The 26988-nt window shown below is 57.5% G+C and overlaps 1 protein-coding gene across 3 annotated transcripts in view; it reads left to right on the forward strand.

Annotated features, from left to right (window-relative positions):
* Nucleotides 1-26988, forward strand: part of MPPED1 (metallophosphoesterase domain containing 1) — a 69363-nt gene that overhangs the window by 40102 nt on the left and 2273 nt on the right. For all 3 annotated transcript variants that reach the window (XM_073213994.1, XM_037006818.2, XM_073213993.1), the window contains exons 4-7: nucleotides 5953-6178; nucleotides 22266-22381; nucleotides 25081-25194; nucleotides 26985-26988. The exon at nucleotides 26985-26988 is cut by the window's right edge and continues 2273 nt beyond it. In XM_073213994.1, the coding sequence (XP_073070095.1) occupies nucleotides 5953-6178; nucleotides 22266-22381; nucleotides 25081-25194; nucleotides 26985-26988 (460 nt within the window). The remainder of the gene's footprint in view (nucleotides 1-5952; nucleotides 6179-22265; nucleotides 22382-25080; nucleotides 25195-26984) is intronic.

Here is a 26988-nt window from a genome sequence, read left to right on the forward strand (position 1 = left end):
CTTTTGGAGGGAGATTAATCTTGGAGGCACAAACGGCAGGGATTTCCATTTGTCCTCTTCTCTGTGTCTGAACACCATGCAAGCTTGGTGCCAGGTGGAGTCTGTGTGGATGCCTGTCTGTGGGGAACATACACAGCAAATGGGAAGTTAAAGCAATATGGTCACCCTTTAGGGCTGGGCTGATTCATACCCAAGGGCCTTTTTACTATGGACACATCCATGGCTAGCAAATGCAGGCTCTGAGATAAGCCGGCTGAGAAGAAAGGAAGCACTGTGGGAAGCCGGCCTGAACATTATCAGGCGGATGCAAATGTACAGCAATGCCCACCAGTTCTGAAAAGCAGGCGTGGGGCAGGGCTGGTTTCTCTGAGGGCTCGGGCTCGCGGCCTGCCTGGCTTAAGAGCTAACCTGTTCTCGTCCACGCTCCACTCTTCCCGAATGTTTTCACGTCGGGCATGTCCCACTAGAGGCTGCTGTGGCCACCGTGCAGCCCCTCCGAGGTGGGAGGCCAGAGTTTACATCTCAGCTCTCTGCTGTCTTGCCGCATGACCTCAGGCAAGGTTCCGCTCCCTGAGCTCCAGGTTCCCCCCTCTGTCCAGTAAGTGGCGTGGACTGGAACCGCTGCGTGTCACTTCTGGCATTTATGTCACGTGAGTCTCGTTCATCAGTGGGGCCCCGACTGCCTCCCCCAGGGTCTGGAACAAGGTTTGTGCTCAGTCAGAGCCTTGTGGACAGCTGACCAGAGTCGGGGAGGGTGAGGTCACAACAGGGTCTGGCTTCAGGGAAGAAAGCAAATTTCTGGCTTGATGGGCTTTTGGGGTTGGCTGGAGGGGTTCTTCTCTTCTGTTGGACTGATTTTGGGGGGGACCCATCTGTCCTCTCTAGGCTGGTGCAGCTACCTAGACACCTGCCTGGAGAGCATGCCTTCTCCTGGGGGTCAGGCATTGCTGGCACCCTGTCAGACACGGGGGAGGCTCCCTCTCTGCCAGCCCTCCTCTCTGCCATTGGGAAGGGACAGCAGCAAAGAGGGACAGAGGAAACAACATTAATCTCCTCTGTGTGCAGAAGAGTTTGTTTTCATCTCATTTTTTAACCCACAAAGTCCTTGCAGATTCGGCCTAGAGGTCCCCAGAACACTCCCCTCCTTCACTGCCCAGATGCAGGAGGGGGCAGCTGAAGCCTAGCAGGATGGCCCACAATGACGGGGCACTGGGCACTTTATCCATAGTCAGGTGGATAATCGCTGCAGGATGACCGGTGCACCTGAAGGCTAATGCAGCCTCCGGCTGTAATAACAGAGGTGGTAGCTCTAGAACACAGGAGGGGCCTTCCCCACCTCACTCTAGGACGGCCAGGCCATGCTAGAGCCTTAGTTCTGGCCCCCCCAACTCCCACTTGCAAGAGAGCTTATCCAATAGGAGACAATTCAGAGATGTGCAGGGAGGGCTGTGGGTGAGGGACACAGGTCTGCCAGGGCGGCTGGAGGAAAAGGAGAGGGATCCAGGGAGACAGAGGTTATTTGGTGTAAAGAAGGCAGCCCAAACTATCTCAGTACGACTGCCTGATTTATAAATGTATGCATCCATATCTGTGCATCCATTCCTCCATCCATGGTCCGTCGCCCACCCACCCACCCACTCCCTGAAAGGCAGTCTGGCATCGTGGTTTGAAGTGCTGGTTCAGGATGAGTTTGATGAGGCCAAGACACAAAGTCTATCAAGTGTCCACTGCCTTCTGTAGTTGCCAGGCGCTATCATTGGTGTGTGTGACCTTAGGCGACTTCTCTGATTCTCGGTTTCCCCAGAAGTAAAGCACGGATGGCCTTACGTAAGTGTCTGCGAAGGGCATACGAGACGGCAAGTCGCCGAGTCCACGAGAACATCCGATGTGTCTGTAGCTGGACCGCCAGCGCAGAAGAGCTTTGGTGTTGGACCATTTCAATGGATGTGCCCCTGCCCCCAAGCCACGTGGCACCTACTTTGCAGGGAGAGACCAGCAGTATTGGAGGGTGTCATGCCATTGGGTTGTGGCCCCTGCCGCATGCCTGGCTTTCTGTACAGGAGCCTTGTACCCCCTTCTTCCCTGGGAGGGAAGAAGCCTCAGTTACCTCCCCTGCCAGGGTGGGAGAATCAGGGAAGTGCCGACGGCTCCCTGTTCACTCCCTGATCCCCAGCAGTTGGGAACCGAGGCCATAAATGAAACTGTAGCGTTGGAGTAATTTGCTAATTTGCTGAAGTAACACCCCCAGTCAGAGGTGAGGCTCCAGCTCCCCCAGCCGGGGTGGTGCTTGAATGGGATAGATGGGTGTCGGGAGGTGGAAACACAGAGAATTGGAACCGAAGGTGATCCGTAGTGGCCACCTCTGCCACCCCCACTGCAGTCTGGGGAGGGGCCCCATGAGGCTCCCAGCTGACTCCGTGGCCTCATGGTGTTGGGGGGATCTGAGTCACTGACCCAGAAGGGTGGGGTCAGCTGCACCAAGGTCCAGCGTCACCTCCCCTGCTCACCTGCTGTGTGACCTGGGCAGGGGCCTGACCTCAGAGCCTCATTTTCAGAAGCTTCCCTGGGGAGTGGAGGGGGCGGAGTTTTACCCAGGGTGGCCAGCCGACGATGGGGTCCAGGATATGGCATTCTTCTCTGCACTGTCCTCCACGATGCCTCCCCAGCTGCTCAGGGCCAGGCAGACCTCCCCCCATCCCCAGCAGCCTGAGCTTTGCTGTCAAGGGGCTCCCTTACAGTGCACCCTGTGGTGCTGTTGGGGCTTCATTTCCCAGACTTCTGGGGACCGAGCTGGGTGAGCAGACGTGGCTACTCCCATGCTAGAGTTCTCCTCCGGCAGAATAGGCGGGCTTCTGGGCGCCCGTGGGCCAGTCCTAACAGGGTGGGCTGTGATGAAAAATAGAAGGATGGGGAGGTGGAAGGGGGTGGAGAGGTCACAGCCACTGTCTGATTGGCAGCACCGAGGGGTGGCAGCCAGGTCTGTCCCTTTCATGTCTCCAGGGACCATGGCAAGGGTCAGAGACCTAAACCCCTGCTGGGGGTGGGCAGTACTTTAAAATGAGTAAAGTGGGCTGCATGTGCATAGTAGCGATGGGTAGGGGTTGGGGCAAATTGACATCTGCTTCCTGTCTAAGGGGGGGCGCAGACCCATAGCACTTGACTAGACCAGGACCTTGAGCTTTTAAAATCGATTTTTAGAAAATAGAAAGAATGACCTTTTATTGGGAATTTATGGGAAAGCTATGGGAATTTATTGGAAAGTTAGGCCAAGTGAAATATGTCTGTGGGTAGTTCCGGCCTGCAGGTAAGCTAACACTTTTTTGAACATTGAAGTTCTCGTGCATTTCTATTCATTATCTTCGGTAATCTCAGAACAGTCTGCGAGATAGGCAATATTCTTCCCATTTTGCAGGTGAGAAAATGGAGGCAGAGTGATATTAAGTCACACAGCTGGTCAGTGGCAGAGCTGGTCAGTGCCTGGAGCCCAGGCCTGTCGTTGTCTGCGGCCTCCATAGTTGATAAATACCAGAGAAGAGAGAACCTGTAGAGAAGTCTGGTGTGGCTGGTGTAGCAGCAATGAGCAAATTATGGTTTTCTGTCTGTTTGGGGGGAGACTTCTGTCTTGCTGCTGGTTCTTTGTGTCCCCTCTGTGGTCAGGCTGGGAGTCAGGTGGCCATCCAGTGTCCATGTGCCACAGCCATAGAGCTCAAGGCCAGACAGAATGTGCAGGTCCCAATTCCAGAGGTCGGGTGGGGGTGCAGGGATGAAGTTTCTAACTGGATTCTAGATGATTCTGTCTCCTTGCAATTAGAATGTAATAATAGATGAAGGTACAGTTACTGAAGCTTTGTGTCACATGGCCACAAAACTTTCCCTGCCCCTTCCCACAGCCTACACAGGGCTGGGAAAACGTTCCTCCTCAAAGAGTCACTGGGGCCGAGTCTGATCACATGGCTGGTGCAGCTGATATAATATTGTGGACATCAGTTCCCAGTGAGGCAAACAGGCCTCAGAACGTGGAGCCGAGGCATGTCCAGAACTGGGTTCCTAATGGAATGCTCACACGGCTCAGCAGGCAGAGGGCGCCCCGCGGTCACGGGTGGGGGGCCAGGGAAGGCCTTTGCCTCCAGGAAGGGCAGTCCCCAGGCACACCTGCCTTGATCAGAGGGGAAACTGAGGCTGAGAAGTGACTTGCTCAGCTGAGAGGTGAGGGAGCTGGGATTTGCCCCAGGGCAGCGGCTCCAAAGCTGGGCGCTATGCCGTGTGTGCCCTCATGGGGGTCATGGTCACCCAGGATTGGCAAAGCAGTGTGAGGTGTGACTCTGTTTCCTCAGGCGGCCTTCTGCTCTTCCTTCTCTGATACCCAGATGCTGGGAGGTCGGGGACCCCTGGGTGGATTCCCTTCCCATCATCCCGGGGCCCCAGGACAGCAGGCCAGAGGCAGAGGCGAGCCGCAGCTCCTGGTGCTTCTGGGAGGGGCTCCGCGTCCAGGCCTTGTTGAGGCACATTCCCAGGCTCTCCCCAAGCAGGGGAAAAGTGCTGGGGTCACACATGCCAGGCTCAGAATCCTGCTCTGTCACCCCCTGGCTGTGCGTCCTCTGGCACATTACACCCGGCTTCATGGGCCTCTGTTTCCACATGTGCACGAGGCACATGATGGACTTGGTGTCTGTGCCCAGTAGGCCTCATACATGTACACTGCAGGGACCCCTGGGACTGTGCCAGCTGGTCACTGTGCTGAGGATTTCAGGAGAAGAGAATGATTTTCTTGCAGAAGCAGACATTTGGCACCGTTTGGTGTCCCTTGTACCGGCTCCTTCAAAAACCAGAAGTCAAGTCATGTAGAAGTTCTGTTCAGTGACCTGGGTCACTTTGTGAAATGGCTTTGGAGTGTCACCCTTTTCCTGCCTGGACATCTGTCTTCCCAAGGCCACTGGCTGGGCTGGCATCCTCACGTGCCCTGTGGTGCTTGCCTGACCCACCAGGCACTCCCCACCCGGGCGGGTAGGGGGGGCTGGGAGAATGCCTTGGGGCTCAGGTTCATCTTCAACATTGCATTTTGCACCCCAACCAGAGCCCACAGGTATCATCACGACCCTTTCTCCAGGCCTGGGGGGCTCAGCAGCTGAGGCTGGTGGGAGGTAGGGAGTTAGGGCCTAAGCTGGGGCCAGGCTGGCTCTAGGGTAGCAGTGAGGACAGGGGTAGGTGGCAGTTCGCTGGGGAGGAAGGGCCATGGTAGCTGTGGGCGGCTGTCCTGGAGCACAGCCCATGGCTACGTCACCCTGGAGGCAGTGTACACGCCTGCTCGGGCATCTGCGAGGTCAGGTCGGGCCCCAGAGAGAGGGGAGGGAGGCCAGCATGGAAGGACGTGAGCATGCAGCAGAGCTACAACGGCCCTGTTGTCAGTGTACGGTGCGCATCGGCGGTTTGTTTTGATTCTACTCAGACTTCCTTTTGACTTTGAATTGCATGGCAGAGGGGCCGGGCACTGTGCTCTTTACTGACCTGGGCTCTGCAAAGAACTTGCAATTTCTGTTGGAACATCGAAGCTAACAGGTCAGGGGCTCCAGGTGGTGAGGAGCCTGGGACAGTGAGGCTGAGGATGGCTAGGGCTGGGCGTCCAGGGCAAGGTCTCCTTCCAGTGGAAAAGTGGCAATGGAGGCAGGAAGTCCTGAGGAAGAGGCCAAGCCCTCTGTAGCTCAGAGGCCTGGAGGAGCCTGGCCAGCCTCCTCCCACTGGCCCCAGGCTGGCAGCCTGTCCCCTCGCTGAGGCCCAGGCAGGCAGGCTGCAAGGACAGGGCCTGGGCCTCTGCCGCTTCTCAGGGCACCGGCCGGGGAGCAGGGGCAGCTCTCAGCGGTATCTGGGGCTGTTGCCTGCCCTCGTCCCTGCATGCGTAGTGGCCTCTGGAAGGCCAGCGGCGGTGCACTGTGTCTGTCCATGTCCGCCCTGCAGGCAGCCTACCCTACGAGTACAAAATTGTGATTGCCGGCAACCACGAGCTGACCTTCGACCAGGAGTTCATGGCCGACCTCATCAAGCAGGACTTCTACTACTTCCCATCCGTGTCGAAGCTGAAGCCGGAGAACTATGAGAATGTGCAGTCTCTGCTCACCAGCTGCATCTACCTGCAGGACTCGGAGGTCACCGTGCGCGGCTTCCGGGTCTACGGCTCGCCGTGGTGAGTGCACCAGCACCGTCCTGACCCACCGGTCGGAGCTGGGGGGCTGAGGCCGGGTGAGCAGAGGGTGGTAGGCCTGGGAGCAGCAGCAGGAGCGTGGACACAGACCTAGAACTGCATCTCAGCTCTCCCCTCGCCTGCTGTGTGACCTTAGGCAGGTCACTGTCACTCTCTCAGCCTGGATTTCCCTCTAACTGGCATATAGTGCTGTCAGCTAGCTGTGTCCCCTATGCCGTACTATTTCACATACAGATAGATACAAATATCCCCACTTTCTAGATGAGGAAACAGACACCAAGAGGGTGAGGACCCTACTAAAGGTCACACAGCTCGGAAGGGGCAGAGCTGTGATTAATTCCTGGCATTGTGGTTCCAGGAACCCTGCTTTCAGCCATTACGCTGTATGCTAGGGGTCTCCTATCTCCCCAGTGCACAGAAGGTGCAAAGCTGGGCAGGCGGTGATCAGCCAGACTGAGGAAAGGCAGTTGGGATTTTCACGAAAGGCCGAAGGCCTGATTCACGGTGCTGGGGACAGTTGTTCAGATCACAGGTATACCTGGAGCCCTTATTCCTTTTTGGGCATTTTGAATGATCAGGCCTCACCCCTGGGCTCACCTGGCTGGGTGGGGCGCAAGGTGAGAATAGCTCATGACGGTCAGTGTGATGGTCAGTGGGTCCATGAAGCTCCGGTGATGATGACAGGGACAACAATGGCGATGGCGATGGTGAGGACGATGGTGATGATGGGGTGACGATGATGGTGATGATGGTGGTGGTGGTGGTGATGGCGGTGATGGGATAGTGATGATAATGCTGATGATGGTGATGGCGATGGTGATGGTGATGATGAGGGTGATGAGGGTGATGAGGGTGATGGTGATGAGGGTGATGAGGGTGATGAGGGTGGTGATGGTGATGGTGATGAGGGTGATGAGGGTGGTGATGGTGATGATGAGGGTGATGAGGGTGATGAGGGTGGTGATGGTGATGGTGATGAGGGTGATGAGGGTGATGAGGGTGATGAGGGTGATGAGGGTGGTGACGGTGATGGTGATGAGGTGTGATGATGGTGATGGTGAAGGTGAGGACGATGGTGATGGTGGTGGTGATGGCGGTGATGGCGATGGTGATAGTGATGGTGAGGGTGATGAGGGTGATGGTGATGAGGGTGAAGATGAGGGTGATGAGGGTGATGAGGGTGATGAGGGTGATGAGGGTGATGAGGGTGATGGTGATGAGGGTGGTGATGATGAGGGTGGTGAGGGTGATGAGGTGTGATGATGGTGATGGTGAAGGTGAGGACGATGGTGATGATAGGGTGAAGATGATGTTGGTGGTGGTGGTGATGGCGATGGTGATAGTGATGATGAGGGTGATGAGGGTGGTGATGAGGGTGATGGTGATGATGAGGGTGATGAGGGTGGTGATGCTGATGGTGATGAGGTGTGATGATGGTGTTGTGATGGTGATGAGGGTGAGGATGGTGATGGTGAAGGTGATGATGAAGATGGGGTGGGGATGATGGTAGTGGTGGTGGTGATTGGACGACGATGATGATGGTGGAGGTGGTGTTGATGGTGATGATTGAGAGGAGGTGACAGTGATGATGATGGAGGTGGTGTTGGTGCTCATGGTGGTGACGGTTAAGATGGTGATGATGGCGGCAGCAGATCATTCCCAAGAAATTTCATTAAGCTGGTCCCTGGGCTGAAGTCTCCATAAGCATTGTCTCTGATCCTTGCTCAGCCCTGTGAGGACTGACTTATTGTCCCTATTCTATAGGTGGACAGACCAACTGGCCCTTTGAGGCCCACTTGGCAATAGCCACAGTGTGTCAAGTGCTGGCAGGGTCAGGAGGGTACCAGAAACAGGGGGGGAAAGCACAGTGGCCTGAAAGTGTGGCTTGATCCCAGAAGGCTTCCTGGAGGTGGTGGGGTGACCTGAACCATTAGGGAAGAAAAGGGCATCACAGGCCTCAAGCCGGGCCATCAGCCAGAGCAGTGCATGTAGGGAGGTTGAGAGGTAAGTTGGGGGCCCATGGGGACTTTATGGGGGTTTCAGGGAGAGCTGCTATCCACATGGTGTGTCTGGGAAATCCCTGGCTGCCCTGCTTAATGCCACATGGTGAGCACTGGGGGCAGGAGGCTGCGGGTGGGTTTACGACCTGGTCCCATCCTGCCAAGGCACCCTCATGGGGCAGAGGAGGTGCCTGCTGTCATCTGCCTGGCCCTTACAATTACAGGGTCTGATGACCCCTCCCTGCAGCCTGTGATGTCCCAGACAAGGATGGGTGGGGCACCCAAGGATGTGACAAGCTGGTGCCAAGGACCCCAAGGCACCAGGTGGTGAGGAGGTGGCTGAGTCTGCCCGGCAGGCCGCTGGAGCCCAGAGCAGGAGAAGTCTGGTCAGGCAGAAAATCAGAAGAAGGGCATTCCAGGAGGAGGGGCAGTGCGAGCAGAGGAGAGCCTGGCACGTAAGGCACAAAGGGGGGGCCGGCAGGGTTGGAGTGAAGGTCTGTAGGTACCCAGGTGGGGAATCACATCGCCCAGTGGTTTTCAACACCCTCTCTCCCCACATGCCCTCACACATATGCAGCCCTTTTTTTAAAAAAAAAGTTACATTCTGTAGAAGTCAGTGGCATGACTTTGGAACCAAATTGCCTGGACTCAAATCTTGGCCTCATTTCTTACGGGCTATGTGACCCTGTGTGAATCACTTAACTTCTCTGGGCTTCAGCTTCCTCTCCTGAAAAATGGGAGGGACAGTGCCTCCTCCGGAGGGTGGCCGCCCAGGCGTCAGGAGGGTCCAGCTGAGCACGGTGCCTGCACCAGGAAGCTCCCCGGGAGCCATCAGTCCTGTTAGTTGCTGCAGAGGCTGGCCTTCCGACACGGCCTTGGCAGGAGCCCAGGATACGGAGCCCAGGGTACAGGTGGCAGACAGCAGGGAATGGGGGCTTGCAGGGATCTCCATGCCCCACCACATCCCCCTGGAGTGACTCCGGGCACCCCTCAGCTGGGTGAAGAACCCCTCTGTCGGCTGGCTCTGCAGGCTCCGGGGGAATGAAGGGTGAGACTGCTGGGCCAGCCGTGCGGTCCCCTCCACCAGCTGGAGGCTGAGGGCTGGTGTGCCGAGGCCCACGTGAGGCCGGCAGCTGGTCTGGCTGTTGTCCAACTGCTCCAGGCTTGAGCCACCAGGGGTCCCTGCCTTGGGCTTTTGTGGCTTCCAGCCTGGACATTTCTGAATTTTTCCTTTGAATGCTTCCCTTTGGCCTGAGTGCTTTCTCGACATCCTTTGCTGTCGTCTGAGCCGGGGGCACACCCACTGCCCCATGCCCAGCTGAGCCCAGCATAGACTGTGGGAATGGGTGGGGCTGCAAGATCTGAGGAGAGCTCGGTGAGATGCAGGAGAGCTTCCTGGGGAAGGTGTATCTGAACGGAGGTTTCCATAGGCAGTGGAGGCAGGGGGAGAGCCCGTTACATCCCAGGCCCGCCAGACTCCTCCTGGATGTCGCTTCACAGCCTGTGATGCTGAGGGCTAAACAGCGCCTCGTCTCCACCCCACACGCAGGCTGTGAGCTGATTTCCAGTCACCACCCTGGCATTTCTCAGGCCCCATCTGGGCCTGGGAGCGGGAGGCAGGAGGCAGGAGTTGAGACTTATTAGCTGGACAAGTGTCACTAAGTTTCCCACAATGTGAGCTAGTTGCTTGCATTTGCTTCTGTGGCACCTGTGTTCCTGGGAAGGCCCCCGAAAGTCGCAGCAACGGCAGGGCCCAGCAGTTGGGTGGTGAGTGAAGGGATGTTCAAATGGGGGTACCACCTGTTTCAGCTGAGTGACTTTGGGCAAGTGTCCTCGCCTCTCTGGTCCCCTTGAATAGTGGAGATGATCTTCCTGCTGCGAGGGGTCGTGCGGTGCGGATGAAGGCCTGGCCCAGCGCGAGGCCCTGAAAGTTGGCCATGGATGCTGCTGGGGGGCCCCTCTGTTCCAGCTGATACCTCGACAGCCCCTGAGGCAGGGCAAGGCCTGCAACCGCCTCATTTTATGGGAGGGCAAGCAGAGGCCCAGGTGAGGCTGTGGCTTGCCCAGGGCCACAAAGTGAGTGGTTCTGCAGACTCGTCCGGGCTCCTCCTGCTCTGGAAAGGAAGCTATTTGTTGTTCCTGTGTGAGCACCTGTTGGGCGCTGGGTCTGGAACAACAGATGCCGCCAGGTCCTGGGCTCTCCCAAGAGCCTTCTGTCGCACACAGGCCTCCCAGGCCCCGCGAGGTCAAGGGATCGAAATGAAGTTCTCATGGCCTCCCGCTAATGGGTTAATTCATTCGTCAGGACTCTGTTGTGTTCCAGGCACTGATCTAGATCCTGGGATCATGCCATGAGCCGGGCAGACGCGGCCCCTGCCTTCCTGGTGTTGACATCCCACAGGAGACACGTCAGCCCCCTAATTCCTTGGTTCACTAAGGGCTGTGGAAGAGAAGCCCTGGGAGCTGGGCCATGGGAGAGCCAGAGGCTGAGAGACACGACAGCTGCGGGGCACCAGGGAGGGTGTGACAGGCGGAGGCCAGCAGGCCGGAGGGGCTGTGGGCGTTCTGGGGGCTGAGTGTGGCTTCCAGGCCTGGGCCGGCCCGGAGAGCAGAGGCAGCGGTGGGGCAGCCAGGCAGCGCTGCCTGGGGCCGTTGCTCTGTGCTCGCAGCTCTTAAGGGGTCACAGCTCCCTCTGCCTGTAGTCCTGCGTCATCAGCCCCTGGGGACCTGGGGACCTGGCGTGTCACACGCAAGGCCTGGAAGGGAGACAGTGCTCGTACAGGCAGGCTGGCTCCCCTGGCGACACACCTGGCAGGTGTCCGCTGCTCAGCCTCTTCCTCCCTGTCTGACCCGTGACTCACTCTCTCCGAGCCTCTGTCTCCCATCTGTGCAAGGGCCTGCTGCACAGCCAGGGTCCTCTCCGTGGCATCCCCAGGAGAAGCCACACAAGGGCAAGTGGCATTAACCAGCCCCTAGGAAGGTGTTCACAGGCAGAGAACCTCCTGGCCTGGCTGCCAGTTCTACCTGGCATGGGGGTTAGTTGTGCAACCCCCCAGCCATGGAGGTTCAGGCAGGTGTGCTCAGCGCCCACACCCCCCACCCCGCCCTGGCACAGGTCACTGGGGCATATGGCAGCTCATTAGGAGGGGAGGGCAGCAAAGCCGACTGTGATTATTATTAAATTCAGATGTTCGGGTTTTCCTTTTCTCTTCCCTGCCCTTAACATATTGGCTAACATGTGGAAGACAGGCGACATTCTTGCTTTAGAAGCATAATCATGCCAGTAGGAGGGGATCAAGGTTTGAATAACCCACTAGCCATGAGTGATGTGATATCAACGGCATCTGGGGCATGTGGGCAAGGCTGGCCCAGGCCGAAGGGCAGACCTGGTCTGTGTGGCCCTCAAAGACAGAGCAGGGACACAGGAGGCGGTGCCATGAGGCGAGTTCTTATCAGTATGGGAAGGAAGACTCACAGGCAGGAGCCCCAAATAGAGATGATGTGGCTTTACTGAGCCGTGAGCTGCCCATCACACAGGGCATGCAGTCGAGACCCACTGTGCTTGGGCCCAGATCCTCCCCAGCCCCTGCCTGCTTCGGGCACCACAGTTCCTCTGCCTGCAGCTGATGATCCCCCCACAGAGGGATGCCCGGGAATGCTCTCTGGGGGAGTCCTGTTGGGACCAGGCTTGGGAGGGCAGCGATGTGACCGGGCTGCCGTTGGTATGAGGACAGTGCCGTGCTGGCTTGTCTGTTCCCATTCCGCCCTTGCAGTGGCCCTGTTCTGATGGGGCCCCATTATTAACCCCATCCAGCAGGAGTCGGTGAGACAGAGAGAAAATAATCTTTAGTATGAGTGTGTCCCATATTTGGTGTTTATATTAAAAATTATTTTTCATTGATCTGAAGTGCAAATTTAATGGGGCCTGCTGTATTTCACTTGGCCACCCGCATCCTGAGATACTTGGGTTCTGCCTGATCTTTGAACTTAATGAAAGTAGACTCATACTGTATATGTTGTATTGCATCTGCTTTTTATGCTCAATATTATATTTTTAAGGTCCTTCCCTATCACCATGTCAGTTATAACTGGTTCTTCTCTCATTGCTGTGTAGGATTTCATGGTATGACTGTACCACAATTATTTATCCACTCTGCCCAAACCTGACCACCCTTGCTTTGGGGTTGTTATAAGTAATATCGCTATGAACATTCTTGTCCGTAACACACACACACACACACACACACACACACACACACACACACACACACACAGGAATGGAAGGGTCAGGTTATAGACCTCTCAGTTATTCAGTAGAACTGCTAAATGGTTTTTCAAAGTGATTATGCCAATTTCTTCCCCCACCAGCCTTATCTTGCCTTACATCCTTGTCAACACCTGGCATTGTAGGACTTGTAAATTGTATCCGTTCTGGTGGGTGGGTGCTGGCGTTTCAGGGTGCTTTTCATTTGCATTCCCTTGATGATGGGTGAGGCTGCGAATCTTTTATTAGCCACTTGATCTCTTCTTTCGTGAAGTGCTCAAGTCTTTTGCCCACTTTGAGAAATGACTGGGTTGTCTGTTTTCTTGTTAGTCTGTAGAGATTCTGTATGAATTCTGAACATGAACCTTTGTCAACTGTGATGTTACAAGAAACTGTCTCCTCTTGACCTGCCTTACCTCTCTCTTGCCTGTACCTTCGGATGACCAGAAGTTCTTAATTTTGGTGTAGTCAAATGTATTCGTGTGAGTGCTTTTCGTGTTCAGTTTAAGAAATCTTCCCTTCCCCGAGTCAGGAAGATGTTTCCATATTTCTTCCAGAAGCTTTGCTGTTTGCCTTTTATGCTTAGCTGTTAGACCCCCAGGCATCGGGTGTGTTGATGGTGTGAGGTAGGGATCCCATTTTGGGTATGTCCACCTGGACACCCACTTGGCATCATGTGCCATGTAAAGGAAGTGTCTCTGCCACCTTTGCTCACACACCGGGTCTGTGTCTGGGCTCTCCCCTGCTCCTTCAGTCCACTTAGCTCAACTACACTGTGCTAATCACTCAGGAAATCCATTTCTTTCATGTGTCTTTCCTTCCATGAGAATCGCTCCAGTGCCTAGTACAGTATCTGGCTCATCATAACAGTATTTGTTGAATGGGTGGATGGGTGAGAGACAGATGGACAGATGCCGGGCTGTGGGGACCGAGCTAAATCAGGCCCGGCCTGGTCTTCCAGCGTCTGCTTTTCCCCTCCCCCAGGCCCCACGTCCTTGCCCTGTAGGCTTCTCCCTCCTCCTTGGGGCTGGCCTCTCACCGTACCGCCTCCCGGCTTACCCCACTGCCCATCACCCCCAGGCTGAAGGCCCAGTGTCCCTGTCCCTGGATCCCACCCCCTCCCAGAACCCAGCTGAGGCTCAGTTGCCACATCCCCTGGTCTGTACAGCAAGGGGAGAAGAGAGTCCTGTTAGGACCACCGTTTGTGCTGACACTCTCCCAGGGCACTGCGACTCCCTCGGGCATAGGGAAGCCCTTGCTGCCCCTCTTGGGCACAGAGTTGGCACTGAGCCCTCACAACAGTGGCTTAGAGGAAGGGCTGGGAACTGGGCACTGAAGAGGAAGGACTCTGCTGCACAAAATCCTAAGGGTTAAAAAAAAATCCCGTATACATACCGTATTCATTTGTGGGTTTTGGACACATTTTTTATTCTCATTTAACTGAAAACGGCCTTGATTAAAAAAAAAAGAAGGGAGGGAGCCAATGAAATTGGCATGCAGCTATTCCATCTGCTCTAATTACTTCTGGTATTTTGAAAGAAGAAATGTAAACCTGCTGAGACATTAAACTTTGAGAAGTGGCTGCCGGCCGTAGTGGGGCGTCTGGGCGGCATTGGGCTCTCAGCTTGGGCCAGGCAGAGGTGTCGGAGTGTCCTGCACGCATCCCGGTGGGCAGGGCCAGCTGTGGGATCTTGGGTCAGAACCTGGGCTCTCTGTGAGATGACGACACAGTGCCAGCCTTGGCCAGGTGCTGGTGGGCCACCACAGCCAGGCCAGCTTTGCCGTGATGCCCTCGCTCCTCGGCCACACACCCCCACCTCAAGGCCGCCACCCTTTCCGGGAAGCTGGGTGAGCCCGGCTTGACCCTACCCCCACCCTGCTCTGTGCTGCCTCGCCCGCGGGCCTTCTTCCTGGCTCTGCGTCAGGAGTGGGTGCGTCTGGGACTCAGCTCCAAGCACCTGGCCTGGAAAACTTTGCTCTCTCTCTCAAGATCTTTTTAATGAAAAAAACAAAAAATGTCACCTACTTTTTAGTTTCCCTCCAGCACCTCTCTGAGGGTTTGGGTGCTTGTAATTCGGGCTGCATGCTCATGCTCTGTGAGCAACATCTGGGCAAATATGGGGATGCTTGGTTTGGGAGTGTAGCCAGGTTTGGGGGTGCCCCTCAGGGAGGATGTGCTGCCTTGGTCTGTGGGTGTGCAAAGCCAGGGACAGCTTTACTTTCACATCTTGGCTCGGGGTGCCCGGGCCCCACAGACTCGGCCGCTTGAGGATCACCCCGCTCAGGGGCCGGCCGTCTTCCTCTCTCTGGTGGAGGCTTCCTGCCTCCCTGAGGCCAGCGGGCAGCCTTCCTGGATCTCCTTCCCTGCTGCCCTCCGGGGGCCAACTTCACGGGGTGGGGGCTGCAGGCCCAGCTACCCCCCTTTGAGGCGGAGGCTTCCTCTCTCGTGCCTGGTTCAGGGCTGCAGTGCGAGCGCATCTAAGGCTGTGTCTGCTCCGTTTTATCTCACATTTCTAGGTGGTTTTAGCAGAGGCCGTAGCCTTCCTCTGATCAGGCGAGAGAGGCACAGGCGTGCCCCCCCTTCAGTACCTTAGACCCTGCACTCAGCACCCTCCCCGAGAGCTGCTGCAGACTGCCCTGCCTGACAGGCCCAGCAACACACGGGGCAGGCTTATTCTCACCCCCGTTGTACAGAGGGGTAGGGCAAGGCTTCCAGCCCAGGTGGTGGCCTTGGTCAACTCTGGGGGCGGCCAGCCCTGACCAGCCTGGTGAGCAGCCTCCTCGGCTGCTGCATCCTGGCCTGCTCCTGGCACTGCCCCTCTGGCAGCTGCAGAACCCAGACGGGCTGGCCGCGGGGGCCCTGGGTTCTGGCTGGGTAGTGACTCTGCCTCCTCCGCCCCGCGTCCTGCGTCCGTTAAGTCAGGCCTGGGTTCTCCCCTCCCCGGGCCATGTGAGGGCCAGGGAGTGAGGAGGCCCAGAGCCCGGCTGGGGCAGCAAGGGACCATGGGGCCATTGCCCTTCCTCCCCATTTGGAGCCCAAGTCAGGTCAGGAGTGGCTGGCCTGGGTCTGTTCAGGGGAAGCCGCGAAGCCTGCGTCCAGACTGACGGAGACCGCGCCTAAGCGTCGGTGCCCCCTGGGCCCTATGACAGTGACAAGCGGGGCTTGGTAGCCAGCCGGCGAGGGCCAGGCGTGGGGTCCCTCAGGCACTTGCCAGTGTCCCCCACCAGCGGTCCCATTGCTGCTCGTGTCCTTTCTCCTTCCTCCACCTTCTTACACACGACAGGCAGTTGACAAATTCTGAAGTCGGGAAGAAATTCCTCAGTCTCTGGCCCCGCGCTGTGTTGCCTTTACACACACGTGCCCACACGCCCACACACAGGCACACACAACCTCACACCCACATGGGCATCTCACACCCCCTCCCTGCTCACGTACACACTTGGATTTCTCTCGCCTCTTTCCTATCCTTGTCTCTCTTGATTTCCCGATGTTGTTTTCCTTATGGAGGCCCCTCAGCACACATACGCACGCTGCTCTACGTGAGATTGATGTTTGAAATGAATCATCCGCCTTCTCAGCAGCAGAGTCCCAGCGAAACAGAAGCTGGGTGGCTGTCCACCTTGGAAGGGTGCAGGGAAGTTAATTAGGAATGACAAAGGACTCTGTTCCTGGTTCTACTTATCCTGTTGCCGACTTGCCATAACTGTTGTATGGCCGGGCAAGGTGTGTGACTGACAGTCCTCGGGGACGGCCGGCTCTCCGTGTGGCCCTGCCCCTTGCAGGCAGCCCTGGGCTCACGGGCCTGGCAGTGGGGGTGGCCCTGAGGAGCATCCCCAGGAGTTGGAGGACCGCCTGTGGGGAGAGGGGGTCAGTTCTCGATCCAGGAACCCTGGCGCATCACTGGCCTCAGCCTCGCTTTCCCCTGCTGGAGACGGGAATACAGCCTCGCTGGGACGCTGAGAGTCCGGGAGGCACTTGGGGGCAGTGATTAATGTCATCTCTCCTGAGATGCTCTCAGTGTCAGCTGTCTCTGAGAGGGGCCCAGGAAAGCCTGGCCTTTGGGGAAGGGGGCTGCTGGGGTGGGAAGGACAAGCCGTCAGGGTCAGGCCTGGAGGGGGAGGGGCGCGGCCCAGTCACGCCTGCCCAAGCGCTCAGGGGCTGCTGTGGAGGGGGGCAGGGAGGGGGGAGGTCAATGGCCTGCACAGACCACAGCTCCCACCCCTGTGGAGTGAGGGGCTGAGGGGAGGGGTCACCTGCCCACCCTGTTAGGAACCTGGGTTCACACTGGGGGAAACCATTTAATGACTGGCCACAAGGTCATTTATACTGGCTAAGTGGGCTTAATTAGTGAGCGAACACCCGTGTGGAAGAGGCTGCGCCTTCTACCTGGCAGGCAGCCACCCTCCATTGCCCCAGCCAGGGGACGAGTTGCCTGGGGAGGCTGGGGTTTCCTAGGGGTGGGGAGTTGGGAGGCAGCAAGCGTGTGAGCACCCCGGGCCTGGCTTTGCCTCTGCGGCCTCGTCTGTGAAGTGGACCCTTGGTTTCACCTGGGAAGGTCATGGGCGGGTGAGAGAGCAGGTGTGAGAGTTCCTGTTCTTGGCCTGTGGGTCTTGGGCTGTGCTGCCGGGGGTTCTGGCGAGGGCTCCCATCGGAAGGGTGCAGAGAGTTGAATGCTTAGTCCTTTCCCCTGCCTGCCTGCCAGGTAGAGTGCCTGCCGGTTCATTCTATGGTCCATCAGCCATTCATTCATTGGTGCCCACCTTGAGCAAATCTGCCTGCGGCCCACCTGGGCGCATCCATGTGTTTGGGCTGGAGGGACTGGGGGACGATTTGACCTGGGCCTGCCGGAAGGAGCCGGCAAGGGGGCTGTCACTGCAGGAAGGGACACCTGTGCTCGGGGGATGGAGATGACCCAGTCCCTTGGACTCCAAGCGGAGGCTCGGAAGGGCATTTTAGATGGCTGGTACGGCGTGAGCTAAAGCCTGGAGGAGAGGCTGGCCTGGGCCCAGGAAACGGAAGAGGACTGTTGTGTCAGGGCGGTGATTCGGCAGGAAGTCTGAGCAGTGGATCCAAAAAGCTGGGCTGGGGCAGAGCCCAAGGGACCTGCATGCCAGGCATGAGGGCTGGGCTGTCCTGTAGGCACTGGGGAGCCAAAGCAGGCTTTGGAATCACACGGGGGGACAGATGAGGGGTGGGGCACAGACCAGAGGGTGGAGCTTGGACCTGGCAGGGGACATTCGGGAGCTGCTCAGAGGGGCAGGCGGTTACCATCGAAGAGATGGAACCTGTGGCCCGGCCACACCAGCAGGGTTCCCTTTATGCCAGCTGCTCCTTGGTTACATGGTGCAGGGGCCAGGAACCCTGGCCCAGGTTCCTCTTGCCGCCTGTGTGTCCTCAGACACACTGCTTGACCTCTCTGTGCCATCACTGCCTCATCTCTAAAATGGGGCCCCCCCAACAGCTTTGTCCTGAGATTAATTGGGCTAAGATGTGAAAATGCCTGGGAAAGCAGGGTTTGCTAAGGAAGGGGAGGCGGGATTCCTGGTCCTGTTTCCATAATGCAGGGGTGGAAGCAGAGGGCACAGGCCCCAGAACCTGCTGTCTGGGTTTGAGCCCTGGCCATGTCACGTGGTCACCAGGGAACCCTGGCCTGTCTGTGTACCTCTCTGCACCTTGGTTCCGGCACCTGTAAGGTGGGGTGGTGATGGCAGCTTCTGCCCTGGAGAGGGTGTGAGGGCCGGGCGCTCGTAGAGGGCCTCGGGGCTGGGCCCGAGTGGTGTCCTCCTCCAAGCCACCTGGGCGTCCTATCGCAGGAGTGCCCCCTCCCCCACTGCCCTCCTGGGCTCACTCCCTGGCCTGGGTGCACCCCTGGGCCCAGCCCCACCCAGGGGCACCCCAGGCTTCTACACCCCCACGCCCAGTGCCCCCAGGAAATGGGGTGGCTGTGGGCCTGGCTAATGGAAGGACCCCCCCCACGCACCGCAGGGGCCTGAGCACCTACCTGGGAAGACGATAAACAGCGCAGGGCGGGCTGTGCTTCAGCGTTTCCCACAGACAAGTATGGCCCCTCCCATCTGCTGTTAGGGAGATGGATTCACGCTTCAGGGGGAAACTGTTTAATGATTGGCCACGAGGAGGTCATTTATATTGGCTAAGCGGGCTTAATTAGACTGGATTCGAAGGTTACCATAAGCGCACCAAAAAGCTGTCAAGGGGTTAACCTCTGAGCACTTACAGTGTAGTCAGCGCTCTGGTAAAGCTTGAATTAATTTTTCCCATGGGTTTGTTCACATTCTAATTTTCAACTAAATGAGACATCTGTTTCAGAAAAGGAAAATTTGCTCTGGTTGTCATGGCAACTATCATTCTGTAAGAAAATTATTCCAATGGTTACTTTAGAACAGAAAGACAGAAATTCAGGCTATAAAGCTGCCTCCCACCGCTCAGTCAGAATTCGGATCCCTCCAGTCTCCTCGGGGTCCGGGCGCGTCCCAGTGGTGGGCAGCATCCTCAGGTGGCGAGGGCACCTGGTCCAGGCGCCAGGTTGCCCTGGAGATGGGGCCCCGTTGCTCCCGGCCTCGCATGGGGTGTTCACGGGTCTCAGGCCATGGCTGCCCCCAGGTGGCTCCAAGGGCCATGCTGGGCATGGAGAGGGCCAAGTGACCATATGCATAATGCTGGGGTCATCTAGGCCGGCTTCACCTTGAGGAAGGACCAGGGCCACCCCCTTGTCTTCTCCTCCCACTACAGAAACCCTGAATAGGCCGCGCACAGGAGAGGCTGCGGGCTTTCCAGGCCCTAGGGGCTGCTCCAAGGCCTCCAGGAGGCGAGGTCACCCTGCAGAGTGGGTCCCAGCCAGCAGGCCATCCAGCCAGGGAGTGTCTCCTCTGGACGTTTTGATGCATGATTTGAGTCTTTTTGCTTCCCCCCAAATTTCAATAAAAGCTAGACCCTCACCTTCTGCACGGACAGAGCTGCTGGGTATTCAGAAGCCATCCTCATAGGGCAAGTGCAGTTTAACCCTCCTAAGCCTCCCCCACCCCTCCTTTCCTTCCTCTCTGCCCAGCCAGCGGGGCACAGCTTCCAGCTGACTGAGTCGAGAAGGACTCCAGCCTCGGGGGTAAGGCCTGGGGGCCCAGGCATCATGTCCTGTGGGGTAGGAGCCAGTGTGGACGAGGTGTAGTGACCAGCCTGGGCTCTGAACCAGGGTGTCTGATGCCAACCTCGGTGCCTTTGAGCAGCCTTTCTGGCATCCCTGGGGGCAGGGTGGGTTCCAGCTTCCCAGGACTAGAGGTGATGAGTTTTCAAGCACCAGGCGGGCGGATCTGTGGGGAAAATGCCACCCCCAGTGGAGGCTCATTAGTGCTGGGTGAGGTGGGCAGGTGGGAGCTCCTGGGGTTCTGTGGGGTCTCTGAAAGCTTTCTAAGTGTCTTTCAAAAGCCACCCCTTGCTGTGGCTCATGGGAAACCACATGCCTTTTCAACATACTGATGAAGAGGCCTTGTCCCATCTTGTAAATATTTGATTAGATTTTGAAAACTGGATCCTGTGTTTGGAAGGCGGCACCAGAAACGCATCCCTCCTTTTCCTGCAGGCTGCTGGGGCTCTGCGCTGCTGGGGGCACCGCTTGGCTCGGCCCTATGAGCGGCTTCCCGGCGGCTGCGGCCTTCCCTGCAGAGACCCTGCCCTGGGTGGGCCAAGCGCGGGCTCTGAGTAGGCCTGGGGGTCCCGGGGCTTCAGAAACTGCAGAGCTGCGAGTTCAGCTGTTTCCGGTGGGAGCAGCCTTGGCTTCTTGCCTCTAGAGCAGGACTGTCAACTGTTTCTGACCAAGAACTGTGGTAGGAAAAGCATTTTACACTGTGACTCAGTGCACCCATATGTGGGTGTCTATTTAAATATAAATACACTTAACTGAAGTGTCCTCTCCTTGTTGGGATCTACTCTGCTGTTTTCTGTTCCTCTTTTGTTTTAATGCTGTTGTGACTTACCAATACGCGGTCCGAAAAACTCTGCCCAGACCAAAGGTCTTTCATCCAGGCTTCATGGGTGGGTTTCAAGAGGGGTGATGGTGGGGGCGGGGATGTGGGGGTGGGGATGTGGGGGTGGGGATGAGGATGGGGATGGGGCTGGGGAATGGGGATGGTGGGGGTGGGGATGGGGATGGAGATGGTGGGGATGGTGGTGGGGATGGTGACAGGGGTGATGGCAGCTGCAGTGCATTGAACCAGGCACCGTTTTAATCAGTTTACATGAATTAACTGATTTAATCCTTTTAACAGCCCTGTTGAGGCAGGTGGTATTATTACCCCCATTTTACAGATGGGGGAATTGAAGCATACAGAGAAGTTTCCCAAGATCACCCAGGTAGTAAGAGGTGAACCCATCCTAACCCAGAGGGTGTGTGTGTGTGTGTGTGTGTGTGTGTGTGTTGTGTGTGTGTGTGTGTGTGTGTTGTGTGTGTGTGTGTTGTGTGTGTGTGTGTGTGTGTGTTGTGTGTGTGTGTGTGTGTGTGTGTGTGTGTGTGGTGTGTGTGTGTGTGTGTGTGTGTGGTGGGGGGTGGGGAGGGCCGTGTGTTTTTCTGAGAACTCTCAGCTTTCTGCAGGCATGCAAGGGCAGGCCTGTGTGGGTGTGCCTGGGGTATGTGGTGCCTTCTGAGGGACTGTCCCCAGTGCCACCCATGCAGCTGCCATCCCCCAGCCCCAGCCACCCGGTCTCCTCCCTTGGTGAGCCCTTCCTGTGGTTGGGGCCCCCCGTGCCTGCTCCCACCACCTGTGTCTTCCCTCACAGGCTAGAGTGCAGACCCCCAGGCCCCTTACAGGTGGTTCCCCTGGAGCCTGCTAATGGCTGGTGTTGGGGAACCCCCCACCTCCCCCTACAAGAACATGGCAGGACCACAGCCCTCCTCCTTAAGGCCCAGACAGAGGCTCTTAGGGGCTTGGGAGGTGGTGGCCTGGCATGTTCTGCCCACTTTTAGTAGGTTGTCGTGCGCACAACCTGGGGGCTCTCTTTCAAATGTGGGGATAGTTTTCAGCCGGGAGGTGGTGGCTGCAGTCCTGAGGCCAGTTCACCTGGCCTTCCCTCAGCCTGTGGGACTGAGTGCCGTGCGAGGTGGCTGTCTGGCACCGACTGATGGAGCTGCTTGCCCTGGCCTGTGCTCCAGCCACCTCCCTCTGGGACGGCTTCATAGCTGGTGACAGCTCCCAAGTCAAGAAGCTCTCTGGTTTATACACGGGGATGGCAATGTCCTCTTCTCTCATGACTGGAAGAAACGCCTAGGATTCCCCCATTTGAAAGCATGCAGGTTCACCCCAGAACCAGCTCTGGGGAGTGACGGCATTGATTGGGTGAGGTCTGCGGGCAGCAGTTTGGGGTTCTGTTAAGCGGCCCAGTCCATCTGGCTCTGGCCCTGGAGCCGGGGAGGGACTCAGCCCAGTGGGGGTCCCGGCTGCAGCTTCGGGGCTGAGTGTCCTCCACTGGGAGCCCACTTCCTGCCCTGGGTCTCCAGCTGCCTGGGCTGTGGGAGGGAGCGGAGGAGCCCTTCCCCAGGTGGGGACAGGTGAGAATGTTCTCTCTGGATTTCCTTAGACGGGCTTGGAGCAAGAAAGATCTTTGGCAGAAACTAATTTTTTTTCTAACTTTCCTGTTTTAAAATTATGTAAATAGTATTTGTTCATCATAGAAAACCAGAAACTGTGGTTAAGTAAGAGGAAAGGGAAAGAGAATGCTGGCGACAGCCCTTGACAGGCACCTGGCCCGGTCCATGCTGACGGGGCCGTCCCTCGACCGTCCGCTCTTCGTCCACAGGCAGCCCTGGTTCTATGGCTGGGGCTTTAACCTCCCACGAGGCCAAGCGCTGCTTGAGAAATGGAACCTCATTCCCGAGGGCATAGACGTCCTGATAACCCATGGACCGCCGCTGGGTGAGTCAGCTGCCATGGTCCCTGGCAGGCCAGCGCATGCTGGGCCAGGTCAGGGGGTGTGGGTGCTGGGGGCCGGTTGGGCCTGTGCACTGAGGTCAGCCTGGCCTGCTGAGAAGGGCCCCGGATGGGCTCTGTTCTGGGTCCAACTTGCTGGGGCATTCGGGGCAAGTTGCCCCATTGTCCCCCTTATTTCCTGAGCACCTACTATGTGCTGGGGGTTTCACTTGTCACCGTGTGGACCCCTCTCAGCCCTGTGGGGAGGTCAGCATCATTGGCCATCTCAAACAAGTGGCATGCTGGAGCTCAGGGAGGTCAGGCGGCAGGCCGGGCCCCTGGCTCTCCAGATGTGGGTCCTGCCAAGGCCATTCTCTGGGCTCTGTCCCATGCACACCTCGTCCCACTGGATGTCTGGAGGGCCTCGCCCACAGCCCTCCCAACAGGCCCTGGGACCTGCGTATTCCACCTCCAACGTCCCTCCCCACCCCACTGCCACCGTCAGCTTGGTCCCAGCTGATGTCATCACTCGCCTGGTCTCTCCATTAGCTGCTAACTGCCGCTTGGGCCCCTGCTGGCCGCCCCATGTCGGGGCTGTCTCAGTCGCCCCCTTTCCTCACACCCACTTCCTGCCCAGCTGCACACCCCCCTTCGAGTCTACCTCTAAACTGTGTCCCTGCCCTCGGGCTCCTCTGCATCGCCACACCCACCTCAGCCCAAGTGTCCCTGCCCTCCGGCTCCTCTGCATCGCCATGCCCACCTCAGCCCATGTGTCCCTGCCTTCCCGCTCCTCGGCATTGCCATGCCCACCTCGGCCCATGTGTCTGTGCCCTTGGGCTCCTCGGCATCACCATGCCCACCTCGGCCCAGGCAATGTCTGTGTGTCTTTGATGACCACTATGATGTCCTTACTGGCCCCCAGACTCGAATCTCGCCCCTTCTGGTCCAGGAGGGGAGCGCCTCTGAGGCGACACCATGCTACGCTGTCCCCCTACAGCTCTTCATGGCTCCTGCAGCCTTGGACTGAAGTTCAGCCTCCCTGCAGACCAGCCTTTTCCTACCCCCACTGCCTCCACCGAACCTGCCTTTGCCCCTCAGTGTTTAGGGCCCAACGGGTGGTACTGGGCCCGGGGCTGACCCCTGACCCCATTTGGTGCTTGCTCTGTGGGCCTGAGGCTGCCCGTGGCGGGGCAGGAACACGCTCACGCAAGTGAGGGCTTCTGGGTGAGGTGAGCATAGCTTGAGGGTCATTGGCTCAGAAACCTGCTCAGGAAGAAGCTGCCCTGAAACCTACTGTGTGCCAGGTGCCCAGCTGATGCCCTCGGGCAGCCCTCAGCACCTCTGCCTTGGCAGAGTGCTGCAAGGAAGGCTTTCTTACCCCCATTCACAAACAGAGGGAGCCCTGAGTCCTGGGGCCCCACCATGCAGTGGGGGGGAGTCGGGCACAGAAGGGTCGCGACCAGCCCTGTGAGCCCTGCCCGAAGCCTCCTGACCAGGGGTGGCTTCCCTTGGGTGCCCCGTGTCCTCGGTCATTTACAGTGAGGCTCCCGGCAGTGGTTCTGTCCCTCTCCCTGCCCTCTTCCTTACCACCTTACCACCCTCCATCAATTTCTCCGAACAGCATCTTTCGGGTTCCTGTTCTCTGGATGCCCCCCCCAGGCCCACTTCACACACAAAACAGGCTCATGTTCGGGCAATGCCCGTGTGCTCAGCCCCAGCCCAGCCTGATTGTGGGGCCAACTGTTGAATGGGGCACAGAGAGGCCAGTGACCTGCCCAAGGGCACAGAGCAGGCAGGTAGCAGAGCCTGGGACGGAACCCCAGGTGGTGTCTGCCCCAAGCCTACTCCCCACCTGCTTCGGCCTCCCTTCTCTCCTTCCTCCTCCCCAACTTCCTCCTGTCTCTCCCTCTCTGTCTGTCTGTCTGTCTATCTCCCTCCATCTCTCCCACCTCTGGGGTCAGCAGCTCTGCAGCCTGCCTGGCTCTTCATTGGAGGCCCCTCCTGCTCCCCGTGGTTGTAGAAGCTGGCTTTGCCCACGCAGAGAGGGTCTAGGCAACCCTGGTTGCTTGCGTGGGGTAATCAATTATGCTTCGTTTGTGTAGCCATGTGAGGACAATAAGCAGCCGCCATATGGGGCCGCTCCGGGCTGCTGGCGGTGTGAGCCGACCCAGACGTGGGCCGTGCGAGCGATGCTGCATTTGAATGAAGTTCATTTTCATGATTTGGTGATGTTTGCTTAGAAAGTCTCAGACGTGGAAATGTTGCTCCTGGGTTCTGCTCTGCTGCCAGCCACTGGAGGTGCCCTTGGGCCTCACCTGGCCCAAGCAGGGGTCAGCGTGCTTATCTCTGCAATGGGTGGATGCCACCTTTGAGGCCACTTGGAGCAGTTATCAAGAACCACCCCCCCACCTGCATGCCTGGTCCACTCTAGGCTCTTACAGGCATAGCTGTCTGTGTGGCCCTGCAGGGGAGGCAGCCGAGGCTGCCAGGCTCCAGCCGGTATGGGAAGAGCCAGGTGTCCATGCCAGAGGGCTGAGGGAGGAGGGCAGGGTTGCGAGAGCCGGCTGGGGGCATGGGGCAGAGATATGCCCAGGCCCGTGGGTCCAGGACCCCCCGTGTCTCCAAGGTTGCCAGAGCTGCTGCCTGGGGGCCAGGGGCTGGGCCTGCCTGGATCCGTCATTGCCCTCCTGTTGTCCCCTGCACAGGTTTTCTGGACTGGGTCCCCAAGAAGATGCAGCGGGTGGGCTGCGTGGAGCTTCTTAACACAGTGCAGAGGCGTGTCCAGCCACGGCTGCATGTCTTCGGCCACATCCATGAAGGTCAGTGGGTGAGGGAGGGGGCTCCCCTCTTTGGCCTGGTTGCTGCCCCCCTGGTCTCTCTGCTGGAGGGAAACAGCTCGTTTCTAACATGCCCTCTACATCCACACACTGGCTGTCATTTATTGCTGGAATGTTTAATAATAGGAAGATGAACGCAAAATCTGGCAAAACTTGGGAGCGAATTTTCCTTCCTTGGGGCCCTGCAACTCTGCCTCGAGCCTGGAAGCCTTCAGGAGATGCGCAGGGGGCTTTCTGGAGGAAGGACATTGACTGTGACAGGGAGGAGCCCTCAGATTTGGTAGGCACACTGTGAGTTCCTTCAGGCTGGTGGTCCTGTCTTGTCACTTACATCCCTACGGCCTGGCACACATTAGGTGCTTAATAAATGTGGAGGGCTGCCTGCATGCCTGAGAGGCTCCTAGTGGGCAGTTCACTCTGCGGCCCCAGCACACACACATACAGACATGGCCTTCTGGCTTCTGTCCTGGGGAGCTGGGACCCCTGCTGTGTCCATGCCGTGGGAGTGGTGGGGGAGGTCCACTTCGCCTTGTGGGACAGTCGACAGGGTGGCACTCCACTCCTGACTGCCCATGCCCACACCTTGGCGTGCCACTGCACGCTTGCCTCATTAGACTTCAGGCTCCCTCCCAGGGCCTGATTTCGCCAGTTTGCTCCTTTTGAACCTGTATTTCACTGCCGAAGGCCTCCCTCTCCTATCCCTCTCTGCCAGGAAGCTGGCCCCCTGGGGCACGGGTACTGATGTGTTTTCCTGCAGAGCTGTCTCCTGGTCTCCTGAACCTCTGTCTGAGTTGGGCCAAGGCCTCTGGGCCTCACACGTGCCTGGCCTGCATCAGATCATTTTCTAGCTCAGACGCAAACAGCCTCAGACCTTTCCCCAGGGGCCTCTGCAGCATGTTGTCAGCAGGCAGGAGTGATCAGATCTGTCCTGGCCCCAAGGAGCTCACAGACTTCTGGGCAGCAGATGGGTAATCAAAGGCAGAATGGAAGACTCAGGTGCTGTGGGATAATAATAATGCTGTAATTTTCTGCAGCCCTATTATAGGCATGTAGGGCCATCAGATCTAAGGCTGTGTGTTTTCCAAACCACACCTTTGCACAATCATGCAGGCAAAACTGGGTGTCCAAAGAATGTGTAACCTTCACAGGCAGAAGTGTCCCTTCTGGTTTGGAGGTGATCTGAGCTGAAGGATGAGGAAGATTCAAACAAATAGATGTGGTGGGGAGAAGGCATGGTGGGGGCAGAGGCTAAGGGAAGAAGGTACCTGATGGTGATGGCGATGAAGATGCTGATGCTGATGGCGATGATGGTCATGGTGGTGGTCATGGCGATGGTGATGGTAACGGTCATGGTCATGGTGGTTGTGGTGATGGTGGTGGTGATGGTCACAGTCATGGTCGTGAAGATGGTGGTGGTGATGATGGTGTTGGTGATGGTAATGGTCATGGTGATGGTGGTGGTGGCGCTGATGGTTGTGGTGATGATCTCAATGTTTTACTCTATGCTTTCCATGTGCCATCCAGGCACTGGGCTGAACACCGTACCTGGATTATTTGCTCATTTGATCCTCACAGCAGTGTTGGGAGGAGCATCCGTCATCATCTCTATTTACAGATGAAGACACTAAGTTGAGAGTTCTCGTAGCTTGCCTCAGACTTATGCAGCCCATGTGGCTGAGTGCCCTTTGGCTACCACATCAGCTAGACCAACCCCGCCACACTGGGTCCTGGCCTTGCCCCTCAGCCCTAACGGGCATGTGTTTACTTTCCAGGGTA

This window comes from Manis javanica, chromosome 10 (genome assembly GCF_040802235.1).
Source record: "Manis javanica isolate MJ-LG chromosome 10, MJ_LKY, whole genome shotgun sequence".
NCBI classification, from domain to species: Eukaryota; Metazoa; Chordata; class Mammalia; order Pholidota; family Manidae; genus Manis; species Manis javanica.